This window comes from the organism of the source record quoted next, unplaced genomic scaffold (genome assembly GCF_019419815.1).
Source record: "Pyrus x bretschneideri cultivar Hongxiangsu unplaced genomic scaffold, Pyrus_bretschneideri_v1 Contig13, whole genome shotgun sequence".
Lineage (NCBI taxonomy): Eukaryota > Viridiplantae > Streptophyta > Magnoliopsida > Rosales > Rosaceae > Pyrus > Pyrus x bretschneideri.
In genome coordinates, this window is record NW_025999424.1 from 1972492 (window position 1) to 1999442 (window position 26951).

At 37.0% G+C, this 26951-nt stretch overlaps 4 protein-coding genes and 1 long non-coding RNA gene across 10 annotated transcripts; 3 read left to right on the forward strand and 2 right to left on the reverse strand.

Annotated features, from left to right (window-relative positions):
• Window positions 1-306: 306 nt before the first annotated feature.
• On the reverse strand, window positions 307-2816 carry LOC125475016 (probable inactive receptor kinase At2g26730). The gene is made up of 2 exons (XM_048579346.1): window positions 1448-2816; window positions 307-884 (listed from the first exon to the last, which is right to left on the reverse strand). Exons 1-2 carry the CDS (start codon window positions 2712-2714, stop codon window positions 307-309), a joined length of 1845 nt encoding a protein of 614 aa, XP_048435303.1. The 5' UTR covers window positions 2715-2816.
• A 1056-nt stretch (window positions 2817-3872) lies between these two features.
• LOC125474815 lies at window positions 3873-6277 on the reverse strand. 2 transcript variants are annotated; one of them, XR_007256219.1, is made up of 4 exons: window positions 5649-6277; window positions 5103-5282; window positions 4526-4836; window positions 3873-4217 (listed from the first exon to the last, which is right to left on the reverse strand). It is a non-coding gene; the product is annotated as an uncharacterized LOC125474815 (long non-coding RNA). The 2 variants fall into 2 exon arrangements; XR_007256218.1 differs by having other exon boundaries at window positions 5103-6277.
• Window positions 6278-6382: 105 nt separating this feature from the next.
• On the forward strand, window positions 6383-14898 carry LOC125474814 (DNA repair protein UVH3). Of its 2 annotated transcripts, XM_048578899.1 has the most exons (18): window positions 6383-6543; window positions 6643-6893; window positions 7193-7365; window positions 7447-7552; window positions 7740-7817; window positions 7890-8017; window positions 8093-8219; window positions 8378-8455; window positions 8564-8617; window positions 9341-9525; window positions 9666-11322; window positions 11430-11624; window positions 11828-11913; window positions 12104-12380; window positions 12486-12622; window positions 13115-13199; window positions 13409-13939; window positions 14058-14898. In XM_048578899.1, exons 1-18 carry the CDS (start codon window positions 6456-6458, stop codon window positions 14772-14774), a joined length of 4953 nt encoding a protein of 1650 aa, XP_048434856.1. In that variant the 5' UTR covers window positions 6383-6455; the 3' UTR covers window positions 14775-14898. The 2 variants fall into 2 exon arrangements, with proteins under 2 accessions (XP_048434856.1, XP_048434857.1); XM_048578900.1 differs by lacking the exons at window positions 6383-6543; window positions 6643-6893; window positions 7193-7365; window positions 7447-7552; window positions 7890-8017.
• Window positions 14899-15934: 1036 nt separating this feature from the next.
• Window positions 15935-18018, forward strand: LOC125474817 (WAT1-related protein At5g40240-like). 2 transcript variants are annotated; one of them, XM_048578903.1, is made up of 7 exons: window positions 15937-16202; window positions 16294-16356; window positions 16443-16556; window positions 16634-16877; window positions 17165-17326; window positions 17405-17556; window positions 17637-18018. In XM_048578903.1, exons 1-7 carry the CDS (start codon window positions 16015-16017, stop codon window positions 17797-17799), a joined length of 1086 nt encoding a protein of 361 aa, XP_048434860.1. In that variant the 5' UTR covers window positions 15937-16014; the 3' UTR covers window positions 17800-18018. The 2 variants fall into 2 exon arrangements, with proteins under 2 accessions (XP_048434861.1, XP_048434860.1); XM_048578904.1 differs by lacking the exon at window positions 17165-17326 and having other exon boundaries at window positions 15935-16202.
• A 3053-nt stretch (window positions 18019-21071) lies between these two features.
• Window positions 21072-23895, forward strand: LOC103941394 (WAT1-related protein At5g40240-like). 3 transcript variants are annotated; one of them, XM_048578901.1, is made up of 7 exons: window positions 21075-21378; window positions 21475-21531; window positions 21618-21731; window positions 21809-22052; window positions 23036-23197; window positions 23276-23427; window positions 23507-23895. In XM_048578901.1, exons 1-7 carry the CDS (start codon window positions 21191-21193, stop codon window positions 23733-23735), a joined length of 1146 nt encoding a protein of 381 aa, XP_048434858.1. In that variant the 5' UTR covers window positions 21075-21190; the 3' UTR covers window positions 23736-23895. The 3 variants fall into 3 exon arrangements, with proteins under 3 accessions (XP_048434859.1, XP_048434858.1, XP_009349859.1); XM_009351584.3 differs by having other exon boundaries at window positions 21077-21378; window positions 21469-21531; XM_048578902.1 differs by lacking the exon at window positions 23036-23197 and having other exon boundaries at window positions 21072-21378; window positions 21469-21531.
• The last annotated feature ends 3056 nt before the right edge of the window (window positions 23896-26951 follow it).

A 26951-nucleotide genomic window follows, 5' to 3' on the forward strand; every position in this document is an offset into this window, starting at 1 on the left:
TCCAAAGATTTCAAGATATAGCATCCCAAAAAGATCTAACACTTAACAAGGTGTTCTAAGGCGAAGTCCATTGATAAATAGTACGTGTGACTAAGGATTAATTCTAGCTAGCAATTTAGCTGCACGATTAAAAGAGTAAAAAAATAAAATATCACAGCAAAACTCAGATCTTGATCAGAACATGAGATAGTGGCTACATATTATAGTCTTATTGGTTCAAAATACAAACATTTGTTCGAAAATGGTGTATGCTATATATTGACTTAATTGCTACATGGAAATATAGATAAATATGGGCTTAAAGTACTAATTTAATTGGGATGATTGTGGATCAAAGTCGGTGGATCTTTCTTCTTCCTCTACAATGGTGTTGATCATTAGGGCAACTTGGTTCATGCTCGGCCTAGCCTCCGCAGAACGGTTCACACACTTTATAGCCACCTGCAGCAAGTTCACCATCCTCTCCTCGCTCGCGCATTCCGACATTAGGGTTTTGTCAAACACTTCTGCTGTCCATTCCTCTCGAACCACCGAGTGAACCCAAACCGTCAGATCCACGCCGTTGTGCTGCACAAGTTTGCCTGTGAGCAGCTCAAGAAGGATCACACCAAACCCATAAACGTCCCCCTTGAAGGCGCTTGAGGTACTGCCGGCCTTAGAAGCCTTGAGCGGCGGTTGGTTATCTTGATCGTTGATTTCCATGAGGCCGTATTCGCTTATGCAGGGCTCCATTTTCTTGTTGAGTAAGATGTTGGAGGATTTTAAGTTGCCGTGCGCAATCCCCTCCGTGCGAAGCTCCTCATGCATGAAAGCTAATGCTTCTGCTATGCGAGCAGCAACGGAGAGCCTGCTGTTCCAGTCAAATGCTTGGCCCCTATGGCTTCCTGAACCATACAGTTGTTACTATATGTTAGAATCATTCTACATAAAGAAATCAGAAAACCCAGCTCAAAACCACATCATTGCTAACTAAAGCATCATCATAGAGATTTGATGTGAAAACAAGTGCCAGTTGTGGACTACCTCATACCATGTCCCTTCTCTTTTATTCGGGTTTGGGACTAGCAGCGTAAGACCTAAGAAGATTCTGAAGGAGATTTTAAGAAACGACATATAATATTTGGAGCTAAAGGAAAGACTTGACACAAAATTGAGCACTATGACGTTCTATGATTTATACAGCTGACCTCACTTAATGGGATAAAACTTTATTGTTCTTGTAATTGCTAACTAAACATTTAGGAAATTTTTTGGTGACCCTAGTATGCTAATCATGAATTTAGTAAAACGAAAGAATATAGAATCTGATTTTTGCGTTATTTTGTTCGCTCTCTTTTAATTTATTCAATTTAAAGGTAATGTGCAAATAAAAAAATAGTGTTTCCCAAATAATGTCATAAAAAAACTATATTTTATGAAAATATGCAAAAGGATTTAGATTTAGTACCATGGTTGAGTCTGAAGAGGCTTCCATTCTGTTGATACTCATACACCAGAAGCTTCTCTTGTTTCGAAAAGTAAAAGGCAAGAGCCGGCAGCACACTCTGGTGCTTGGCCTGGTACAACCTCTCCATCCTCTGCTTAAAATCGCTACCTGAAATTGCCCAATCTTTTATCCTTTTCACTACTAGTACCATTCCGTCTTCTAAGATGACCTTGTAGAGGCTGCCATACTTGCCTCTCCCAAGCAACTCGGCGGGGGCCTTGAGCAAGTCCTCAAACTTCAGTCCGTTCACCACGGGGCTCTTGAGGACGACAAGTGAAGACGAAACCATATTATTGCTCTGGCTCTCATCATCAGCTGAAAATGTGACAGAATAATTCGACTTGCTCAATCCTCCTTTGAACTCACTTGATGCTGCACTAATTTTGCTCATGCTTTCATCGACTGCCGAAACTTTGTTCACGGCATCTACCTTTTTATCTTCCTTTTTGTTCTTTGTACATATTTTGAAAATTACTAGCGCAACAAAAACCGATGCCAAAATAGCATATCCTATGTATATAATCACTTTATTTTTTGAGACGCCGTTCGAATTATTCGACTTCTCATCCGCTGTCACAGATGACGACGGACACTTGTTTGGCAACGGATCTCCACACAATTCGGAGTTTCCCAAGAAGCTGTTTGATTGGACAAAGCCGTTCGTGTTAGGGATTGGTCCTTGGAACTTGTTGTTGGAGACATTGAACTTGTCGAATTTGGAGAAGTCAAAATTCGGAATCAGCCCTGTAAGCTGATTGTTCGAAAAATCGAGCGTTTTGAGGTTTTCCAGTGCAGCAAGGGACTCAGGGAGGGTACCCGAAAGGCGGTTGTTGCTGACAGTGAATTGAGTGAGCTGATTGCAGTGTCCAATCTCACCTGAAATTTGTCCAGCAATGTTGTTGTCGTCAAGGGCAAGGGTGGTAAGAGAGGCAGCCAGAGGTTTCGTGTTGCAAAGCGAAGCAACATCAAGCGTGCCAGTGAGGTTTTGGCCATTGAGAAAGAGTTCTGTGACAGTGGTGTTGAGAGAATCACAGGCAACATTCTGCCAGTGCGCCTTGCAGGGATCAGAGGAAGGGATCCAACCCCATGAGAGGCCGGGTTGGACACCATTAGAAAGCTTGGCGAGGAAGATGATGAGTGAGTTCTTGACCTCAACGTCCACAGAATGCGTTTTGTGGAGGACGAGGGAGAACGAAAAGAAGATTACCAAGACGAAGATTTTGTTCATTCTTTTTCGAAGATCTAGCGTTGGTGTAAGTAGGGTTTGCAATATACGGGATAGATAGGAGAAGAAACTCTCAAAGTTGATGTGGGTTGCCGACTCTATAGAATGAGAGCTTGGATTCTTATTGTTTACCTTGATGCTAGAGAGTAGGGAGATAAAGACATTGGCTAGCTAAGGTTTAGTTATTTGAAAAATATATGGCGCCGGCAGCCTAGTGACGGGTGGAAATGTTCTGTCAGCCCTTTTGGAACAATGATTTTGGCTGTGACAAAGTCATATTTTTTCTCTAATTATTTATTTAATCCTTACTTAGTGTAATCTTTAGATAACTGTTAATGTAAATGAGAAATATTTAAAAGAACCAAACTTTAGAGAAAAAAGTGCAGTAATTTTCACTCTCCCACTTACTCCTTTTGCACTCTTTCTCGTTGTCTATCTCACTTGATTTTCTTTGATTTATTCAATCTAAAAGATAATAGAAAACAAATAATAAGTTTGAAAATCACTTTTAGAAAGATTTTCTTATCAACCATGTTAATGTTGGTATAATAACAATTGCTCTTGGAACAAGAAAAACTTACCTGTAACGAAAATACAATTGTAATTAACAGTATTTCAAGTTAATCTAGTGTTGCCACGTGAGAAGTTGAAAAGATAAGTCGATGCTTGATTAATATGAACTATAGTCGCACAGAGGGAAGCTCCTCTCCCCGTCTAAAGCCATTCGTGAGGTTGATTTTGTCAAAAAGTCACCTTGCAATCCTTGAAGATTTTATGATTCAACGGCTGAGATGTATTCATCAAGATTGGCCTAGGAGCTGCCATGCAATACAACTGTACAAAAACAATGCAAATTAGGTCATTATCATACAGTACTGCACTTGTTTAACCAACAATGATTTAAGACTTCTTCTTAATTTTATAACATTAATAAATTCTTCTTTAGCTTTCCTGCATATTTTTCTTAATTAAATTACTCATAGTATCGACTGCAACTTTGGCGTGGGGGAGTATTAAAGTTCACAAAACTCAAAGCATAAGACAAATTAAGATGAGCTGATGCTAGAAGTCGATATTTCTGAAATAGATTCGAATCATTCTGCTTACGGCATCTCAGTGGGCTCAAATTGAAAATGGATAATTTAATGATGATGCCAAACTTTTACACAAGCTATCACATTTCTACCTGTTACCAGGTGTATTTACTCGCATTTTACTGTTTCTCATCACGTGACGTGAAGAGAGGTGAGAGACAATAAATACGTATGGTATGACTTGTATTTACACCCAAGTAAAGCACACAATTTTCTTGGTAACTCCAAATTTCGAGTTTTTACAGATCCTTTACTTAATAATAAAGAGAAACTGTATGACAGAATCATTTTATACTAACTCACTATCGTACTTTTTTTTTCTATGATCCAATTTACCAGCATACATAAACAGCATATTATGGGGAGATGCATGTGTTATCATCACCACTTGAAGCAGTCCGTCCATCAAATCCTGCATCAAATAAAGTTAAGGTATCATTCATCCCATACGTTTAGTTTTACATGAAACAAATTTCAGCTATAATTGATTGTAATAGTACATAAGACCGAGTTGGCTAAGATAGTGTGCCTCCTTACACACTCAAGTCCGAACTCTATAGGGTTTAGATTAGAATATCACTCCGTAAAAGAAAAATGCATGGGACCAAAAAAGTTTCCTCAAGCCAATACCACTAATGAACTACAACACCAAAACAAGATAATATGATTTGAAAGAGTTAAAACTAAGTCCAGGCTGCAAGAAGTAGCAGCAGACCTAACCTTGCAATATCTGTTCATACTGCTGTCGATAACTTAAGAGCTTGCATCTATCTATAAACGCGTTGTTAGCCTCAGTTCGAAGGTTATCTTCCCCATCTCGAGTTTTCGGTATTGCACATACAAGCGTTGATTAAGGCCTTAATTAGAATGGCTTTCCTTAGGCTGCGCTTAGATATCATTGATCCTCTTGGAATAGTCGCAGCAGCTAGATATGATCCAGGTTGCTTGCACATAATTAACTTAGACACAAATTCATAACCACATCAGCCCCTTGAACAGTTTTTCAGCATGTTTCTAGGACAATGCAATATCTGCAGAAGTCTTTGTATCAAATTCAAATACAATAAAACATTTTGTACGTGGAAGTTTATATAGCTACCAAATATTATACTCTCCAAGATTGTTGGATTGATGACATCCAAGCATACAAAACCAAAATTTGCAAATTAAAAACGCTTTCCCCATCTACTTAAAACGCCTAGGTGAAGAACATTGACAGATTTCGTAACAGAACACAAGGATTCGAACATTCGCCTAGAAATATCAGCAAGGTAAAAGGAAAAGGTCAGGAACGTACTCTTTGCTTTGTCCCTTTGCAAACATGCATACTGCTGGAAGGTCAGTTGTCCAGACTCCTAAAAACACATAGTGACATATAAAAAGGTAACTGACAGATGTGGTTTTTACAACTTACCTCTCATCAGCCTCTGGCGCAGCTCCATATAGGTATATTCCATACAATTCCTTCATAAAATGCCTATGCCGATCCAAAATAAACACTAACAAAAAATTAAACCAAATCGAGCCTGTTTGTAATTGCTTCTGAAGGAATTTAAAGCGTTTTCTAACAACGACACGCGTTTTTGACAGCTTTTAGTAAAAGAAACTTAAAAAGTATTTTTGGCAAAGCTCTTAGGGCTAACAATAAGGGTGCATCCCAACCAAACAGGCCCTAAATAGCATGCAGAATTCAGTATCAAATTCATATTTCATGACAAAAGGGGAAGCTGCTCATTTAAAATGAAAAATAAAGGAAAGAGGAGTACATGATGATTAAGCACTCTAAACAATTTCCTTAAAAGAATAATTGGGTCTATCGATTAAACTGAATTAGATAACTCACTATATTCAACGTAAGTTGATGTAAATGAGACTTTATAACTTTGTCCAACTTGAAGGAATTAGATGGAGCACGCACCAAACATGCCCTGCTGGCTTGAAGGTCGAGGCGGGAATGTGTCAAGGCCAAATATTGGGGCTGTTGTGCTGGTGGTTTAGGATCACGAGAAGGAAGATGGTGGTTGTGGTGGCGGTGGCGGCGGAAGTGGCCACCGGCCATGGTGGTCTCGAGTTCTCTGTGACTTGGGACTGAATGAGGTTGTGACTTGTGATAGCCTGAGAGGTTTGGAACTGAAAAAAAAACGCAGCCATTGACGCTAAAAAGCTGGAAAGTCCAAAACACCCTTGGTTATAAGACTGGCTTTACATATTCTTTGTATTCTCACATTCCCCCCAACTATATTTACAATTCAGCACGAAATTTGTTTTATTTCAACATGTGTACAACCATGTCAAGTCGCCTAATAGTAAGGGTGTAGATTCTGGATTTTAAAATTTAATAAAAAAAAAAAAAAAAAAAGTCATGCTCCAAGTATAAAAAAACAAAGGGGTTTTGAGTTCGAAACTCCAAGCTAATAAGTCTGCTTGACTGTGGTAAGAATAAAGCTGAAATGGCTGTGTGAGTATTCTTGACGTAGATAAATGTTTTTTTTTTTTTTAAAGTAAAAAAAAAAAAAAACAAAAAAACATACATGTGCACAGTGTACTGCTTGCTTACGACGTCGTTTCCTTCGTTTTCCTCCCGCCGACTGGCGGCCATGACAAAACTGAAACCTGATTGCAGAAGCGTTCTCAGCAAGCAATCCAGACAATGGGAGTCCACGGTCTCTGGGAACTACTGGCCCCCGTCGGCCGCCGCGTCTCTGTCGAGACTCTAGCCGGAAGAAGACTAGCAATCGGTACACCCACGCGTCCTCTAAGCCCTAATTTATTTTCAGAAAATCGAATTACTAATTCGATTTGATAAAATCAAGTTACTAATTTGTTTGACTGGACAGATGCTAGCATATGGATGATACAGTTCATGAAGGCAATGCGAGACGAGAAGGGAGAGATGGTCCGCAACGCGCATTTGCTCGGCTTCTTCCGCCGAATTTGCAAGCTGTTGTACCTGCGGACCAAGCCGGTGTTTGTGTTTGACGGCGGAACCCCGGCCCTCAAGCGCCGGACTGTGATCGCTCGGAGAAGACAGCGGGAGAACGCCCAGTCCAAGCTTCGCAAGACCGCCGAGAAATTGCTTCTTAATCATGTATGTAGTATATGCAATTGCTTTTCATTTTTTTTAATTTCTTTGTAGGAATGTAGAATGTGGTGTTGAAAATTTGGGTTGGAATTAGGGTTGCGTGCAACATTGGCGATCGGAGTTGTGGAGTGAAATTTCCAGCCTTTTTGTGTGACTTAGGATTTGAATCATGTGAATTTGAATTTCTTTACAAAAATTATTGTGCTTTTTCGAATAAATACCATATATTCTTGTTATGTGATGCGTGAAATCAACGGTATGTTTTGCTTCCAGTTGATTTATCTATGTTTTGTTCTTGTTAATAGCTTAAGGCGATGAGGCTGAAAGACTTGACTGCGGATATCAAGAACCAGAGGCAGAAGAATGATGCCGAGAGTAAAGAAGGTCTAACAGATCAGACTGGTAGGATGGCAGATAATAGTTTAGAAGAAGACAACTTGGGCTTGCTGAGTAGCAACCAGGAAAAGCTGGATGAAATGTAAGCTGAGAACACAGTTGCGGGAGTAGTGTATAAATCTGGTTTGATTAGTGATTTTGATTCTTTTGTTCGTTAAATTAGGTTGGCAGCATCCATCCAGGCCGAGGAAGAAGGGGGTTTTATAAAGAATGCATCACAATCTACCGCTGCTGAGGGTGGTGAAGAAGATGATGAAGAGATGATACTAGTAAGTTCTTCCAGACTTGATGAAAATTATTGTATATCATTTGAGAGCAACCTAGAGCAGCCACCAGTGTAATGAAAATTACAGAGTTTGGATGTTCTGGTTGTCTTTTTTTATTTGTTTTTAGGTCTACAACATTTTTGGGCATTTGGAAATGTAATGTGGTTGCTGCTTGTAATTTGTATTGCAGCCAGAGATGGATGGGGAAGTTGATCCAGCTGTATTAGCTAGTTTGCCTCCATCAATGCAACACAGACTTCTTTTGCAGGTAAGTATACATATATGTTGTTTGTGGTTTCAGAAAATGTAGTTGAGAGCTGATGAACGGCTTTGTGACCAGAAAAATAAGGAGGAAAATGATGCTAAGGGTAAGAAGATTTTGTCAGATGAAACTGAGATGGTGGGTATCAATTCAGAAAACTTCGACGCAGTCTCAAGGAGTTGCAATCAAGAAATGATAGATGAAATGTAATTGTATATAACATTCAGGAGTACTTAATCATGCAATTACATGAGTTTATTGATTCTTTGATGTTAATTTAGGATTGCTGCATCTATTGCGGCAGAGAAGGATGCTGGTGTAACTAATAATGCGTCAACATCAACTGCTTCTATTCTTGTGGGGGACGATATATATGAAGATGGCGATGCCGATGAAGAGATGATATTGGTAAGTTAATAGATAGATATCAGAGTTAGTATCCCTTGCCAGTAACACTTGTGTGCGTATACCCTTACTGTTTAATTAAGTTGTATTCATTAATCATGGGATTTCTTACTCTGTCTAATTAAGGTTCGGTCGAGATAATTTTAAATACTATCTTGCAGCCTCCACTGCATGGTGAAGTTGATCCAGCTGTATTAGCTGCATTGCCCCCATCAATGCAACTCAATCTTCTTGTTCAAGTAAGATTTCATTTATGCGGGTTTCGCCCCCTTGTTAGGTCATGGGTATTAGCTTTCAATCTTCACAAATTCTGATGTCAGTCATTGATTCCTCCCCCCCAAAAATAGATAAGAGAGAGGTTGATGGCAGAAAACAGACAGAAGTATCAGAAAGTCAAAAAGGTTGGTTCCTGTGAAAGCCTTCATATCTGATTATGACCCCATGTTATTGTGAGTCCTGGATTGCAAACATGGTGTGACTTATTAGATGCACTACTCAGTGTCTTCTATTAGCAATAATATCTGAAGTGTTTTGATGGGTGATGAATCCTGCCTTATCGGTACTGGAATTTGGTAGCATGACTTCTTGGAAATATTGAGAATAGAGTGCTCTGATGGTAAAGTGGGACAGTGCTCTACTGGTATAGTGGGACAGTGATCTATCATGCTTCCTAGAATGTACTGAAAGAAAATTGACACATGTGTGACCTTTACAGTCAATTTGAAATGACTTTAATAACAGCGTATATAAAGGAGAACTTCTATAGTTGCTCATGCTTTTAGGATTTAAGATGTAAAGAAGGATAAACATCAGCTAAAATGCTCTTGTAAGAATTTTCTTGTTTGTCATAACTAAGTTTATAGGATTCATTTGCTGAGAAGCAAGACTGATTTAAAAAGAATAAAGCAAATTTGTAAGTTGCAAAGACATGTCTTGTGAATTTAAGAAGTTTTGCATCAAGCATTTCTGTATATGACTTTGGCATCTATTTATATTAATAGGGTCTTATAATATATACATTTAATTAGAGAGCTCCTATTGAGGATAAGTTGCTTTACTTAAATAATGTTCTACTTTTTGAATTCATGGATGTCTTTTAATTGGTTCTTCTCGTGCACATTTAGGACCCTGAAAAGTTCTCTGAGCTGCAAATACAATCCTATCTTAAAACTGTAGCTTTTCGTCGCGAGATAGATCAAGTACAGAAAGCTGCCTCTGGGAGAGGGGTTAGTGGTGTGCAGAGTTCACGAATAGCATCCGAAGCCCACAGAGAATTTATCTTTTCTTCATCATTTACTGGTGATAAACAGTGAGTAGTCACAATTTTGCGCTCTTATGACAAAAATATATTATATAGTACAGTTGCAAATTTTGTTGCGTGTGTTATCATTTGACAGTTTTATTATTCTGGGGAATCACTTAGTGAGGTTTGATGCTTAAATGTGCCAGAGTAATTGCATCTGCAAGAGCTGATAGAAATGGAGAAAAGCAACAAGCACCCAAAGAGTGTCCTTCAAATTTCAGGAACAGTGCTTCGTCTACCAGTAATGTGATTGGATCAGCTCCAGATGAATCCACAAGTGTTTTTGATGACAACATTGAGACATATTTGGATGAGAGGGGCCATCTTCGAGTCAGTAGAGTGAGAGCTATGGGGATGCGTATGACCCGTGATTTACAGAGGAACTTGGATTTGATGAAGGAGATTGAACGGGAGAAAACAATTGCAAACAAGACGACTGACACTAGGGATATGCTCAACGAAAATAACATTGACATTTTGAAAAGTTCACGTAGATATAGAACAGTCACAGAAATACCAAAAGGTGATAATGGTGATTCTGTTGATACTGGAGGGGTGAGAAGGCATCCTGGTCAAAACAAGGTTGACTCCTCACTTGGTGATAATAACTCAAATGACAGAAATAATCACTCTATGTTAAAACTTGAAACTCCTATAGAAATATCCATTGAAGACAATGGCGAGAGCAAGTCTTTTGATGGTGATCATGATTTTTTTGCTTCATTAGTAGCAGGAAATCCTGTAACTATTGATGCTAATGATATATTAAAAAAGCATTCTTCTGGGTCTGACTCAGACTGCGACTGGGAGGAAGGGATTGTTGAAGCAAAAGGTAGCAGTTTTCCTAATGATTCTGAAGTTAAAAGTAAGGTGCCCGGCGATATTAATGATGACAGTGAAGTGGAATGGGAGGAAGGAGTTTGTGGTAGTGCTGAAAATACCTCATCTGTTCCTGGTGAGCATGGAAAAGCAAATTCTAAAGGTTATTTCGAAGAAGAGGCTAGTTTGCAGGAGGCAATACGGAGAAGTCTTGAGGATATGGGGAGTGACAAGTGTAATTATGGATCACCTGCTGATGAAAAGTTGCAATGTTTTGGACGAGAGTCTCATAAAGGTGCTGAATGTATTGATAGAGAAATTAAGATAGTTGAGCCATTTTTGTTGGGGAACATTGGTACTCAACAAAATGAATCATCCTTTGACATTGGTGATGGAGTTAAAAAGACGAACTTGGGTTCTCCTCCAGCACAAGCAATGCAGAATGTAAGTGAAAAGGAAAATTTCTGTGGAGGAGTGCAATGCACAACATCTATTACTCCGTCAGCGACAAAGGAGGTCCATGTGATTACTGAACAAGTATTGGGTACTTTCCATGGTGATGGTGATTTATCCACCTTTCCCGAGAACATTGAAAAAAATAATGCTCATTCTTCTGATGCCTTGTCAGGTGATGCTACTGGTTGGGCTGATGATCAGAAGACTGAAGTTGAAGCTGAGTCATCTTGTCATTTAGTTGAGATGGCTAACTCTGAGTCATTGACAAAAAAGATAACAAATGACAGTGATGCTGACAAAAAATGGGGCAAGGAAAAGAGTCATGACATTTGTTTTCAGGAAAGTGAGCACAGTTGGGACATATCTTCTCTCAAGGGTGATGAGAATGCACGTATGGAAGCCACAGAGGCTGATTTGGAGGAGGAACTGCTAATTCTAGACCAAGAATGTATGGATCTGGGAGATGAGCGAAGAAGGCTTGAACGTAATGTAGAATCTGTCAGCAGTGAAATGTTCACCGAATGTCAGGTGCGTCTTCATTTTTGTCATTACCTGTTTGGCTTTTCCATTGGCAAATTACATCTTTTCTTGGAAACAATGAATTGCTTAGAATTTTAATATATCTCGGGTTTTAGGAGCTACTGCAAATTTTTGGTATACCATACATTATTGCACCAATGGAAGCAGAAGCCCAGTGTGCGTATATGGAACTTGCCAACCTTGTTGATGGTGTGGTAACTGATGACTCTGATGTGTTCTTGTTTGGGGCACGAAGTGTTTACAAAAATATATTCGATGATCGGAAATATGTTGAGACATATTTCATGAAGGTCAGGGTCTAGTGAGACACACAACTTCTTTTGTTTTCCCAATTTATAAACTCAGTTAGTCAGAAATCTGATTTCTGTTACTTGGGGCCCTTCATATATTTCCCAATTTTTCCTCTTTCATTTGTTTTTCTTCTTTAAGTTTTGACTTAAAGATGCAATGCTCATTGCTTATGTATGTATGTTCATACAATTTTCTTCTGTAGGATGTTGAGAATGAGCTTGGCCTAAGCAGAGAGAAATTAATTCGTATGGCACTTCTTCTTGGAAGTGATTATACTGAAGGAGTTAGGTAAACCATTTCATTTTTAAGTTTTTAGTCCTTATGAAATATGTTGGTAGTGGTGCCGCATCCTCGTGAATTTAACTTTCAATATTTTTAGTTAGTCAATACAGATTTGTGTTGTTAAGTGAACCTACTTATTTACAATTCATACAATCTGTTAGTAGTGAATTAGAATCTATTGGTTTGTCTTTTGTAGTGGGATCGGCATTGTCAATGCTATGGAAGTTGTAAATGCATTTCCCGAGGAGGATGGCCTCCATAAATTCCGGGATTGGATTGAATCACCAGATCCTACCATTCTAGGGACGTTTGATGGAGAAATAGGATCTAGTGCAAAGAAAAGGGGCTCTAAATTTGGGGATAAGGATATCAATATGAAGAGCAGTATGGAAGAAGTGTCTGAGCAAAAACAAGAGCACCAGCAGTCAGCTGATCTTATTGAAGAAACAAAGCAAACTTTCATGGATAAGCATGTAATTAGATTGCCATATTTTCTGCTTTAGGCTTTTTTTTCTTATGTTTAATTTGTAAAAGAATAACATCCTCATCTTTGGATGCTCTTATTTTGTCTTGTGCAGAGAAAGGTGAGCAAAAATTGGCATATTCCCCCCACTTTCCCAAGTGAAGCAGTGACTTCTGCTTATATTTGTCCACAGGTGGACAAATCAACTGAGCCCTTCACATGGGGAAAGCCAGATCATTTTTTTCTTCGCAAGTGAGTTCTCACCTAATACTTAAATTCAATCTTCATGAGGTTGGTTTTTTAATATGATAGTTTGTACGGCATATTCTTTACTTTCAATGCAAAGGATCGGGAGGACTATAGTGTGTTCTAGGGGCTTGTTTATTGACAGGATATGATTCTATTGTTCTGTTAAACGTTTTGTTGGAAAAACAGTAACTCTATAAGCTATACTATTGAAGGTCAACAGGAGATATGTAGGTATCGAAAAATTGTAGACAGATGAATATGTTCCTTGTAAAATGTTATAGTTCCCTTTTGCTTATTTTCTTCACGGTGTGTGCAAGGATGCGTATTAGATTATGTTCAGAATGTAGACTGCAATTTTATGTAGTTAATGTATGTGTTGGTCTCTCGAATTGGGGATTTTCGGCTGCATCTAAGCTTGGAACCTTTCATAGAGTTTCTTTCTACCGACAGATACATAGAATGTCTATCTTTCTGATCAGCTCTATTTGCACGTAGATTATGTTCAGAAAAGTTTGGCTGGGCTAGCCAGAAGGCAGATGAATTGCTAATACCCGTTCTGAACGAGTACAACAAACGTGAGGTTGGTTACTTAAATCTCTCACTGGTGTGTGGAATACACCTGTGCAGACACAAGCACAAATAGGGATGCATGCATGTCCATTACATTTTAGCAAGATCTGATTTATGGCCTCTCACTTTTTACTCCTTTATCATAGACTTTTTTTTACTTTTTTCTTTTTTCTTACGAAAGAAGATGGTGATATCATTTTTTGTATTTGTGTGGTGAAGACTCAACTGCGGCTGGAAGCTTTTTACACTTTTAATGAAAGATTTGCAAAAATTCGTAGTAAGAGAATCAAGAAAGCTGTAAAAGGTATCGCAGGAAATCAATCTTCAGAGTTGGTGGATGATGCTACACAAAAAGGTTCAAGAAGCAGAAAGAAGAGAACCACGAGTACTGATGAAGCTGGGAATAACAAATCAGAGAAACTGTCAGAGGGAACAGATAAAAGTGTTCTTAAGAAGCAGAGCGATTCTAAGGGAAAATCAACAGCTAAGCAGTCAAGGAAAAGGAGGACCACTGAAGAGCCTGCTCCATCTAAGCGACCAAAGCCTGCTGAAGCTGGACGATCAACCAATAGAAAATTGCATGCAAATGGAAACGACATAGGAAGAGGCAGGAGGGTATTAGGAAGTGGAAAGGAAAAGGTAAATCCCAATTTTGAAGTATCTGAAACCAGCTCTGGCAATGGTGATGACGATAATGATGGGATGGACCTTCATACCGATACAATAGAAGGGTTGGGAGAAATGCGCAGGGTAAGCTTCACATTTTTTAAGTTTGAGAATCCGTATCATTTTAAAGAATCTAATGTATGTCTATTTCTTCTTTCTGTAAGTTTAACTAGCTTTGTTCTTTTGGCGTTCATGTTTTCAGTCTGGGCGTCTGCGGAAGCCTGTAAATTACACAGTCGATGACTTAGACGTTGATGATCTTGATGAGCCACTAGATCACGGTAATGCAAAATGCTCCAATGCAGAGACAGGGGAACAAGTTATATCTCGGGATGAAGGAAAATGCGAAGCAAGTGCTTCTTCTCTCAGCGAAAAGAAACAGCAGAATGAAGGGAATTTGTCTCCCAATGTGGGTCTGCATGAAGATTATCTTGAAACAGGAGGTGGGTTCTGCCCCATTGAAGATGAAACTGGTGAACCAGGTTTGAGCCAACATGGTGATCCTTCTTTCGAGGCTGAGGTTTCTGAAGACTACCTTAAGACAGGAGGGGGGTTTTGCGGAGATGAAAGTGAGACTGGTAATGACCAAGATGGAATTCGTGTTCAAACGAAAGCAACAGCTTCAGAGAATTCTGATCTTCCCAATTTCTCTGGCATTGTCAACGTGGTTGACATTGGTCATATTTCAGCTCAATCCAGCATCGGCAACAAAAGACCATTAGTCGGATTTCAAAGTAGTGAGAGGACGGAAGCCTATGATACGGAACAGAAAATAAATCATGAGACTGCTACAAGTAACGATGATCAAACGAAGGTCAATACGACATTGCCAGAAAATAGCGTGGATAATTCTCGGCAGCCATCCGGGGGAGCTCTATGTGCAATGCCTTTCCTGAGGAAAAAAAGGAGGAAGACCTGAGGCTTGCATAAATCTATATGCATAATCTCCTTCTCCTTTGTGGCCTCTCTTTGGGTCTTGTTAGCTTCTGATACTCCGGTCTATGTTTTAAATCGGATGTGTAATACATCACAAACTTTCTCTTTTTGTTTTCTCTTTCTTTACTAGTAAGTTACGCGTGAGAGGTAACGTGAACTAGGCCAGTTAGTCAGCGTATCTGAGTTCGAACTCGCTCTATGCAAATAAAAATAGTTTAAAATATGGTTTAAAAAAAAAAAACACAATGGTAGAGGCCATGTGGGAACGAATGAATGGAAAAGGCAAGTGGAGAAGTGTAAAATAGAAGGCAGGTAACATCTTCGTACAATAAACGAACATGAGAAGTGCGGATTGGAGAAAAGAAGCAATATGGATCACACATCATGTGATGAAGTGTCAAATAAACATTTAATATTGAAGTGGTGTGACCTGGGGAGGGCTTAATCTAGTGGAAGAAAAATATGTCAACGAACTCAGAATTTTCTGATCATAATTATTGACAATTTAACGAATGATTGGCAAATTAATTATATATTAAGGTGACATTGGAAAGTAAGAAAAGTTATAGACACTTTCTCAACAGTGAGATTCTTTATGGACTCTCCGCCACTTCATGTTTCTAGCACAATTCTTATGTCAAAAACATAAGAAGGTAGAAACATAAGAAGGTAGAAAGTTTCACTTTAAAAGTTTCCTTAACATTTCTCAAAACATACCTGCTTCCTATGCTTGTTTTACTTTGTGGGTAGGTAGGAGTGTTGAATACATTGAGAGAGAGAACATTTCATTCACTAGAGGACCCAAAGGTTTCAAAAGAACATTCTTCTCATTCAATTTATTATAGATAAAAAACTTAACAGAGTTAAAATAAGATAATAAATTAATGATTTCTAAAAATTAGTACGACAAATCGTTTAAAATTTTAATTCATATGATAAATTAAAAAATATACACAATTTCATATGACTTTTTAAAAAATTTCCCAAGCAACGACTTTAGTCGCACATAAAATAATGAACTTGTATTGTATTATATTGTATTAATATCTTTAGTGTACTTTCTGAAAAAAAAAATATATCTTCAGCATACAGATGTTGACTGGTAATTGGTTGGTGTAATATATCCATCAATTTAGACAAATGATGTTGTCCCTGCGACTTTTCTTCACAAGAAGAAGAACCAGGAGCATTCGATTTCTGTAACAGCGAAGAGAGAGTAAGAGATGGTGTGGCAACGCCGCGTATGGGGCGCCGTGCCCTTCACTGCCATGGTAATCGTTGAGTGTGCAGAAGTTGGCGTGTCGGCGTTAAGCAAAGTAGCCATGTCGAAAGGGATGAGCCACTTTGTCTTCATTGTCTACTACAATGCTCTTGGTACCCTCTTGCTCCTCCCCTTCTTCATCTTCCGAAGGTGTGATTATCTTCCGATGCGACTGTGATTGCTTCTGTTTACCAGTATCGAGATTGGTTTAGGTCAATAAATAATTTCATAATTCGTGCAGAAAGAAGCGAGCTCCTTTGACTTTCAGGCTCATCTGCCAATTCTTTCTCCTCGGCCTAATAGGGTAATTCTAGTTGCTTTCACTTAATCAAATTCTTACCGAAATAATTGACATAGACATAGAAATGATGAAGAAAACTGTGACTGCAGGAGCTCAGGGAAAATACTGTTCTTCGCCGGTGTCAAAAACAGTTCGGCTCTTCTTGCGTCAGCAATGGCGAACCTCACCCCAATCTTCACTTTCTTGCTTGCCCTAATTTTCAGGTAAGAGTATCTTTTCATAGATCGTGTATTTCTGTGACGGTTTATATGTATTTGGCTAATAAGGACTTCAACTTTAGGATGGAAAAGCTAGACTTGAGAAAAGCAACGAGTTATGCCAAATCCTTGGGCGCCATTATATCAGTGGGAGGGGCATTGATAGTGACCCTCTACGACGGCCCTGCGCTATTGAACTCTTCCTCGTCTTCCGGCTCGAGTCACTCGACTCATGGATCGTTCGTCTCACGGTCATCGACCTGGATCTTTGGAGGTCTGCTACTCGCAATCCAATGCCTCGTAGCTTCGGGATGGAACATCGCTCAGGTAATATATCTTCCCACAACTCACCTCATACTTTGGTGGCTTAGAAAATGGGAATGTTTTCGTTTACCGTCTTCCTTGTTACTCGAGCAAAGTTTTCATGAAATGTGATGGTTTTTGTAATGTAATTTGGAGGTTTTCCTTGGCACTTATCTCTAATTATCTTGTGCTGAAAAAGCATTGATAGCAAAACTTCAAATTGGTAAAATAGCTCTAAATCCATGTAATTTGAAAATTTAAGGTGTGTGCTGATTAATGGTATCGAAAATGGCGTGAAACTACACTTTCAGGCAGCCACTGTGAAGGATTACCCTGAAGAAATGACCATAGTCTTCTTCTACACCATGTTTCTGACAATTCAATGCACAGTTATCTCTCTAATTGCGGAGAGGAATAGTATGAGTGCATGGAAACTGGAGCTTCCCATTGAGATAATCGCCATTGTGTACGCGGTGAGAAGAATGAAAAACTTTTTATTTGTTAAACATAGTGTTTAACAAGGAACTAATATGATGTCGTTACGTTTATAGGCAATCTGTGTGAGTGTGTTTCGCATCAGTGTTCATGTCTGGTGCTTGCACAAGAAGGGCCCTGTTTACGTAGCCATGTTTAAGCCCTTAGGAATCGCCATTGCGGCAGTCCTGGTGGTTGTTTTCCTTGGCGAAACCTTTTATCTCGGCAGGTATGCTCAGGCACGCAAACCAATTTTTGCATTCAAATGCTATTTATCGTGTTCATCGATGGATTCATTTTCTTGCGCAGTTTGATTGGTTCTATTGTGATCTCGGTGGGATTTTATACCGTGATATACGCAAAAATGAAGGAGAAAGCGATGGCGGATAATGAGGCAGTTCAACCATTAAAACCGTCTGATCAAATCCAAATGGCTCCTCTCTTGCCAAGCAGTATCAGTAACGAATTGTGAAGAGGCTAATGCCCGGAAATTGGAGGGGCCATAGTGAAAGTAACAAGAATGTGTAATAGGTAATACCAATATTTTTTTGGCATGAATGTGAGGCATGTCAAGCTCGGACTTGTATTGTAACATTTATTCAAAATTGATTTACATGTTAGGTATACATTTAGGGTAGTAATTTTCGCACTCAAATTTAATGAGAGTTTCTAGTCATACTCAAATTTTGTCTCTCGACGTCCAAAGCCAATGGAACTTTTATTTCCAAATTACTTTCATATGAAATATAATAAAGAACAACAATCGATCCATAAAACAAAAACAAAACCGGTGTTCTAAAGTCCCCGCCTGGGGGTGTTAAGGCCGACCCAAAATGTTAGGCTGGTGGCCACCACAGTTCCTAACCAATTTTGCAAATATCTGCAGAATACAATCATAAAATCTATTTCGAGCTTCAATACCTTTAAGACTCAACAAAAGATAAACTTACTTTGTCAATTAGGTTTACACATCAAGGAAAGTGCTATTCATACACTTTTTTCTTATTTTTATCTCCTACACACCCTTATTTATTTTTTGTTATTGATCTTCTTCTGTTCGTTCAATCTGACAGCAAAAAATTGAGAGAGTATGTGAGAAGTAAAAATAAGTGTGTGGATAGCACTACCGAACATCAATTCAACCAGCCTGGATATTAAGATAGACCCAGTTAGGCAGTTACAAGTTGCCAAAGATGTTGACTCGGAGGCCTTACTAGGTTTTAACAAGGGAATTGGATCTCATCCGTATCCACTTTGTGGGGATCTTAGAGATCTCCACATTTTAGCCATTATCGTACGGTCAAAAATGATTTGATTTTTTTATTTAAAATTAAACATAAATAGTATTTAATAAAAACTTACAGTATGATGTACGATGAACGACTGAGATGTCAAGTTTCCTAAAATCCTCATAAAGTAAAATTCAGACAGGATCCTCTTCCTTTAACAAGAAGCCAAAATAAAGTACCTTTAAAAGTTCAAAACAGCACGAAACTAGGCCTCTTGTCCGACTCCGATTGTCGCATGCAATTGAAAAATGGTGCATCTTACAACATACGTTATTGGACCATTACCATATTATATAGCTTAGTTTTAAAATTGAGATCCTACAATAATCATACAATAAATGCCTTTCACACTAGTCATCAAACCTTTCTTACATTTGGGGTAGGCTTTATCTAATTAAGAAGTCGTTTGATAATCATTTTGTCTTCAATTTTCATATTCTATAAAAAATAAAAATTGAAAACTAACCGCTAAAATTTTGAAAACACAAAAAAATAATTTTCAGTTGGGTTTTTTTTATCGCAAATAGTCCTTGAAATTGATTTAACTTATCACTGTAGTCCCTCAATTTCAAAATCAATCAATTTCGTCCCTGAATTTGACCATCACACATCAATGTAATCCCTGCCGTCTAAATCCGTCAAATTTTCTGTTAATTCGCTAATGTGGCAAAATTCGCTAACGTGGCAAAAAATTTTTTTTTAAAAGTTTAAAAAAGCAAAAATGATACCAGCCATATTGCCCCAGCCCAATGCACCATCTGCCACTCACCCGCCATCCCAAGTCCAGCCACACCTCGGTGGCAGTTATGCCGTTGAGCTACATGTGAGGCTTGCAGTCAATCTCTCTTTGTCTTTGCTTAGCAATCTACATCTTTCTCTCTCTCCCTCTATTGCAACAGACTTCAAGGTTTCAATTAATAACAAATGCTCTGTTTATCTTCAACTCTATCTAAGATTTATGCCCGTGCCCTTTTCCCCTCTTCAGCGCCTTTGCCTCCTCATTACCCAATCTAGCATTTGGGTTCTTTTGTTTTCCTTTTTTTTAATCGTTCGGAAACCAACGGTAGGGACAGCTTCTTGGTTTTTCTCTTGTTTCTATCAACGGCCACAGTACTATAATGAAATTAACAATCATGTTTTAATATTTTAGTCCTAGATTTAATGATTATACTATAAAAACCTCTTATTGAAGACAATATTCGATTATTTGCCTGAATATTCCATCGAAGCCCCTCAAAAAGTCCCCAAGAGATATGTAATATTGTCTGCATAGATTCTGTCAAAGGAGTTTCGGAAAATTCTTTTGAAATGTAATTAATGGGGAGGATAGGATATATATTTGGCTAAGGTCCTTAGGTGATGCAAACCATTCATAGATAATGGAAAAGCTGCATCACCGACTCAACAATAATAATTTGGCTTCTTGTTAATTGGTTGCGTTGCCACAGTAGAAAATACTGTAGGCTTGCAACTTCGGAAGAGGATTCGGTTTGGATCTCTCCATCAAAGGTTTAGAATTAAGTGATTTGAATTGTTGAAATTTGATTTAACATTTACAATTATTATAACTTTTAAAGAGACTTCCTATTTATAATTGTTAGATCAAATTTTAACAGTTCAGATCACTCAATCCAGAATCTAAGAAAGAAATCCTGACCGAATGCTCTTCTGCCAGTTTCAACATGCCACTCTGACATTTCCCCAGTTGAGAAATTTAAAATATAAAAGGCCTGAAGCATCTTTTTGAGTAGAGGCAACTTCAAGGTAAATGAGGGCAAGTTGGGGTATGAAATGTCCATGTTAATATTCACTTATTTGGTCAGATTTCAAGTTGACTAGAGTAATGTGCATCTCTTAATACTCATAGTTAAGTCTATTTCTCATGAATAAGATTGATTTAGTATAGACTAACCATCATTTGTATCTAAAAATGCCTGATATAACTTTGAACACAAGTCATGTGCAAAGCACATGATTTATTTTGAATAAAAAACTTAACGAAGTTAGAATGAGATGATAAAATAATTATTTTAGAAAATTAGTATGTCAAATCGTTTAAAATTTTAGTCCAAATGGCTAATTGAAAAAGATATAATTTCATAAGACATTTCAAAAAAATTCTCAGGTGATGACTATTGTGGGCATGTGAAATAATGAACTTGCATTGCCAGCAGGATCCTCTTCGGATCCTTTTGGTGAGTAACCGTGAATTGTGTCTGTTTATTGTACATTATGCGATCAGTTTTTATCAAGTACTGTTTGTGTTTAATTTTAAATAAAAATATTTAAAATAATTTCAGACTGTACGATATACAATTGGATATAATTCACGGATTTCTGAGATCCTCACAAAGAGGATCCGGCAAATATCCGGATTCCTTGCATTGGATTGTAGTGTGTTTATTATCTTCAGTATACAGATGTAACTACTACAAAATTAGCTTAATTTGTCCGAGAGTGGTGGCGGCGTTATACGATCAATCTAAACACATGCTGTTGTCCCTGCAACTTTTTCTTCACAACAAGAAGAACAAGGAGCATTCGATCTCTGTAACAGCGGAAAGAGAGTAAGAGATGGTTTGGCAAAGTCGCATATGGGGCGCCGTGCCCTTCACTGCCATGGTAATCGTTGAGTGTGCAGAAGTTGGCGTGTCGACGTTGAGCAAAGTAGCCATGTCAAAGGGGATGAGCAAATTTGTCTTCATTGTCTACTACAATGCTATTGGTACCCTCTTGCTCCTCCCCATCTTCATCTTCCAAAGGTGTGATTATCCTCCGATGTGACCGTGACCGCTTCTTTCGAAGGTATCGAGATTGGTTTAGGTCAATAATTAATGTCATATTTCATGCAGAAACAGGCGAGCTCCTTTGACTTTCAGGCTCATCTGCCAATTCTTTCTCCTCGGCCTAATTGGGTAATTCTAGTTGCTTTCACTTGATCAAATACTTGTTGAAATAATTGATATAGACATAGAAATGATGAAGAAAACTGTAATTGCAGGAGCGCAGGGAAAATACTGTTTTTCGCCGGTGTCAAAAACAGTTCGGCTCTCCTTGCGTCAGCAATGGGAAATCTCACCCCAATTTTCACTTTCTTGCTAGCCTTAATTTTCAGGTACGAATAACTTTGCATAAATTGTGTATTTCTGTGACGGTTTATATGTATTTGGCTAATAAGGACTTTAACTTTAGGATGGAAAAGCTAGACTTGAGAAAAGCAACGAGTTATGCCAAATCCTTGGGCGCCATTATATCAGTGGGAGGGGCATTGGTAGTGACCCTTTACAACGGCCCTGCCCTATTGAACTCTTCCTCGTCTTCCGGCTCGAGTCACTCGACTCATAGATCTTCCGTCTCACAGTCATCAACCTGGATGTTTGGAGGTCTGCTACTCGCAATCCAATGCCTCGTAGCTTCGGGATGGAACATCGCTCAGGTAATATATCTTCCCACAACTCACCTCATACTTTGGTGGCTTGGAAAATGGGAATGAAATGGCATGGTTTTTGTAATGTAATTTGGAGGCTTTCCCTAGCACTTATCTCTAATAATTTTGTGCTGAAAAAGCATTGATGCTAAAATAGCTCTAAATCCATGTAATTTGAAAATTAGAAAATTTCATTTTAATCCTTGATAAAGATGACTTTTAGATTAAAACCATGAGTAAGATCAAAATATAATTTTAGTCCCTTGATACATTAATAACCTTATTTATTCATTATATTTTGATTTTTTAATTATTTCTCTTTTTCTTCCTAAATTTTAATGTATTAATTTTATTTCATTATAATTTTCATTTTCATTTTCATTTCATTTATCGTAATATATATTTTTGTAAACATTTAGATAAGTTAATTTTTTTTATACAATATATTTCGATGTACTTTGTTTTTTTCATTTAGTACATTAAATTCATTAATATACAATAATGGTACAAACATTTAGGTACAATAATTCAATATAATACTTTTTGTTACATATATTTTGGTGCACACATTTAGGTACATAAATTTAATATAATACATTTCGGTGCATATATTTCGGTACTAACATTTAAATACATTAGTTCAATATAATACATTTCGGTACATACATTTAGGTACATTAATTGAGTATTTCATGTTTGAATAATGTTAAATAAAATTAATAAGTTAAAAAAAACTCTTTTTTGGTCAAAAAATAAATTAAAATTTGTATATTAATACATTTAAATATTTAATGGGAGACATTAAATAAAATGCACATTAGTTATTTCGAATTAAGAACACATCAAGGAATTATAATCAATATGTAATCTAATACCAGGTTTATTTTAAATTTTAATCTTCTTATTAAATGATTAAAGTTAAAAGACCCTTTGAAAATTTAAGGTGTGTGCTGATTAATGGTATCGAAAATGGCGTGAAATTACACTTTCAGGCAGCCACTGTGAAGGATTACCCGGAAGAAATGACCATAGTCTTCTTCTACACCATGTTTCTTACAATTCAATGCACAGTTATCTCTCTAATTGTGGAAAGGAATAATCTGAATTCATGGAAACTGGAGCTACCCATTGAGATAATCGCCATTGTGTACGCGGTGAGAAGAACGAAAACCTTTCTATTTGTTAAACATAGTGCTTAATAAGGAACTAATATGATGTCGTTACGTTTATAGGCAATCTGTGTGAGTGTGTTTCGCATCAGTGTTCATGTCTGGTGCTTGCACAAGAAGGGGCCTGTTTATGTAGCCATGTTTTCACCCTTAGGAATCGCCATTGCGGCAGTCCTGGTGGTTGTTTTCCTTGGCGACACCTTTTATCTCGGCAGGTATGCTCAGGCACACAAACAAATTTTTGCATTCACATGCTCTTTATCATGTTTGTCAATGGATTTATTTCTTGTGCAGCTTGATTGGATGCATTGTGATCTCGGTGGGATTTTATACCGTGATATACGCAAAAATGAAGGAGAAAGCGATGGCGGATGATGAGGGAGTTCAACTATCAAAACCGGCGGATGATGAGGGAGTTCAACTTTCAAAACCGGCGGATGATGTGGGTGTCCAACTATCAAAACCGTCTTCCCAAATCCAAATGACTCCTCAGTTGCCAAGCAGTATCAGCAATGAAGTATGAAGAGGCTAATGGCCGGAAATTGGAGTGGCCAAAGTGAAAGTTACAAGAATGTGTAATAGGTAATGCCAAGATTGTGTTGGCATGAATGTGAGGCATGTCAAGTTCGGACTTGTATTCTAACATTTATCAAAATTAATTTACATGTTGTCACTTAATACTATGGTTTAGTTGTATTCCCTCTTCACTTGTAAGTGAGAGATCTTAGGTTCGATTCTTGCCCAAAGCAAATCTGAATCACATTATTGTTAGCTCATAATGAGGCTAAGTCCACCTCTTTCTCGTAGTGTAAATAATATCGTTTGTTCTAAAAAAACAAAATTAATTTACATTTTATGTACATAATAATTAGGGTAGTGACTTTCACACTCAAATTTAGTGAGTTTTTAGTCGTACTCAAAATTTGTCTCTCAACATCCAAAACCAATGGAACTTTTATTTCCAAATTGCCTTCACACAACTATTGTTTCATAAAACAAAAACAAAACAAAACCAGTGTTCTGAAAGTTCTTGTCCAAGGTTATTTAGGCCGAGCCTAAACGTTAGGTGGTTGACCACCACCATGATTGAATATTAGGCATTTAAAAATAAGAAAGGGGGCATAGACTTGCTTAAACGTCCGCTTAAGCATCCGTCTAGGTAGCAACTCTCACTTAGATAAAAAAAAATACACAACTTTTATTTTTCATTTTATTAATTTTTTTAATATATTATAAGAGACTTGTTGATACTTGGACGAACACTATTTGTTCCTTATATTTTCGATATGTTCCTTAAGTATGAAACTCAATAAATGATAAAACAACTTCCAACAGACTTATTCAAAAGTTAACAATTACATTTTTCATAAAAACTCTGAATTATTATTCACAGTTCCTAATCAATTTTGCGAATATCTTCCAAATACAATCATAAAATTCATTTCGAGCTTAAATACTTTTAAGACTTAACAAAAGATAAACTTACTTGTCAATTAGGTCTAAACATAAGAAAATGTGTTGTCACACTTTTTTTTTATCCCCACACACCTTTGTTAATTTTTTGTCATTAATCTTCTACTCGTTCATGGTTGAAAACTAAAAATGTGTAAGAAGTATAAATAAGTGTGTGAATAGTACAACCGAACTTCAATTCAACCAGCCTAGATATTAAGATTGACCCCAGTTAGGCAGTTGCACGCCAAAGATGTTGACTCATAAGCCTTGGTAAGCTTCACTTTATCAAGCCAAAAAATTAAAGTATCTTAAAAGTTCAAAACAGCACAAAACTAAGCCAATTGTCCCACTTCGATTATCGCATGCAATTGAAAAATAGTGCATCTTACAACGTACATTATTGGACCATTACCATATTATATAGTTTAGTTTTAAAATTGAGATCCTACAATAATCATACAATAGATGCCTTCCACACTAGTCATCAAAACCCTTCTTACGTTAGGTGTAGGTCTTATTTAACTAAGGAGTCGTTTGATAAATATTTGGTTTTCAATTTTTGGATTCCAAAAATATAAAAACTGAAAACCTGAAAGTGAAAACTCAAGGCTGAATTTTGCTCAAAAAAAAAATTTTAGTTTTCATGAAAGTAGTTACCAAACAAGATTTCATAAAGATGAAACTAAAAACAAAATAATTATAAACGGCCACTAAGTTATTGTAAATGATTATATTATTAATGGCATCAAGATCCTTTTGATAAAATCTCACATATAACGACATGCCGTGTAGTTAAGTTGTGAAAAATATTGATATTAATTAGTGATGGAGCAATTGCCTGCTTCTCTAAAACTTAACAACATATAGCATCTTCAGTGGTGCTCTGAAAATTGTTCCTCCCACCATATGTTAAGTTTAAGGACTTGGTGGCTTCTAATGGAGCGCAGCTCTAGTTTCTATTATAGGGGAGCTTAGTTGCTGACCCAGGCTAAAATTGACTAGCCTAGCCTTAGGGCATGTGATGGAAGGCTGACGTCAGCTACAATTAAAAATTATTAAAAAAATCATAAAAATTAATTAAAAATACAAAAAAAAAAAGTTCTATAAATACCTAACCATGTTCTTCCACCTTACATCACATTTCAATATTTTCAAATACTTTCAACCAATCTTTTATTATCATCCGAAATTAAAAATAAAATTATCTTTTATTATTTTATAAAAAAAATAATAATAATATTTTAATACGAAATATCTTAACAGTTTAAAAATGGAGATCTACTTGGACAGTTAATGTTCACTTAAGACAATTACTATTCACTTTAGAGGATTAAATTGCCTATTGCCCAGGATTTTTTAGGAATGGAATTGCCTTTCGTTACTTGCTAGCATTTGCTGAGTAGCGGGCCCACACAGCACTTTGACATTTTTTTAATCATTGGGATTGGGTAACCGGCGGTATCTTATCTTCATTAGAGACAATATTCTATAATTGATCCCCAATATTTCCTAAAGAGTGGTGGTGGTGGAGGCGGAGAACCTACAATAGGGTCTCCTATTGGAGATATCTAATTAAAATGCATTTTATTAATATATAAAATCAAGTTGGTCCAGAATTAATAATTAATAAAATAATCAATAAGTGAATAAAAGTAAAGAAATATGTTGGCCCAACATCAAAATAAATGAAACTTTAACGAAAAGTTTCTGGTACTGTTCATTTTAACGAAAAATCACATTTTTATACTAAAAAATCAATCTTAATACTATTCACTTTACCCTTTATTTTATCTTTATCGTTAAAACTCAAAGTTTTCAAGTCATTTTCATTAGTTTTCTTTAAAATAAAACCAAGAAAATTTGACATTCACTTTAAATTTGGCAACAAAGTGGAGAATGTCAATCCATGTGGCATTCAATAATATTTAGGGAGACTTTAAATATGATCCTTAACTACTAGTATTCTTTAACTGAAAGCTTTTTAGTTTTTTTATTTTTCATCAAGATGCTTTAACTTTGTACACCTCTATATTTGGTAATTAATGTATTTCTATGTCAACAATTAAGCTTGAGGTATTTATATTCCTCATGTAATGAGCTATAATAAACGAATCATTTTTTTTCCAAACTTTTGATTGATTAAATGAACAAAAAAGCAATGCAACAATATAGTTTTAAAATAATACTCAGCATGCATATTGATAAAATGTCAAAATAAGGGGCAGATTTGTGTCATCACCTTTTTTACATACTTTTGATCACGTTATTCTAGAACTTATTCTGT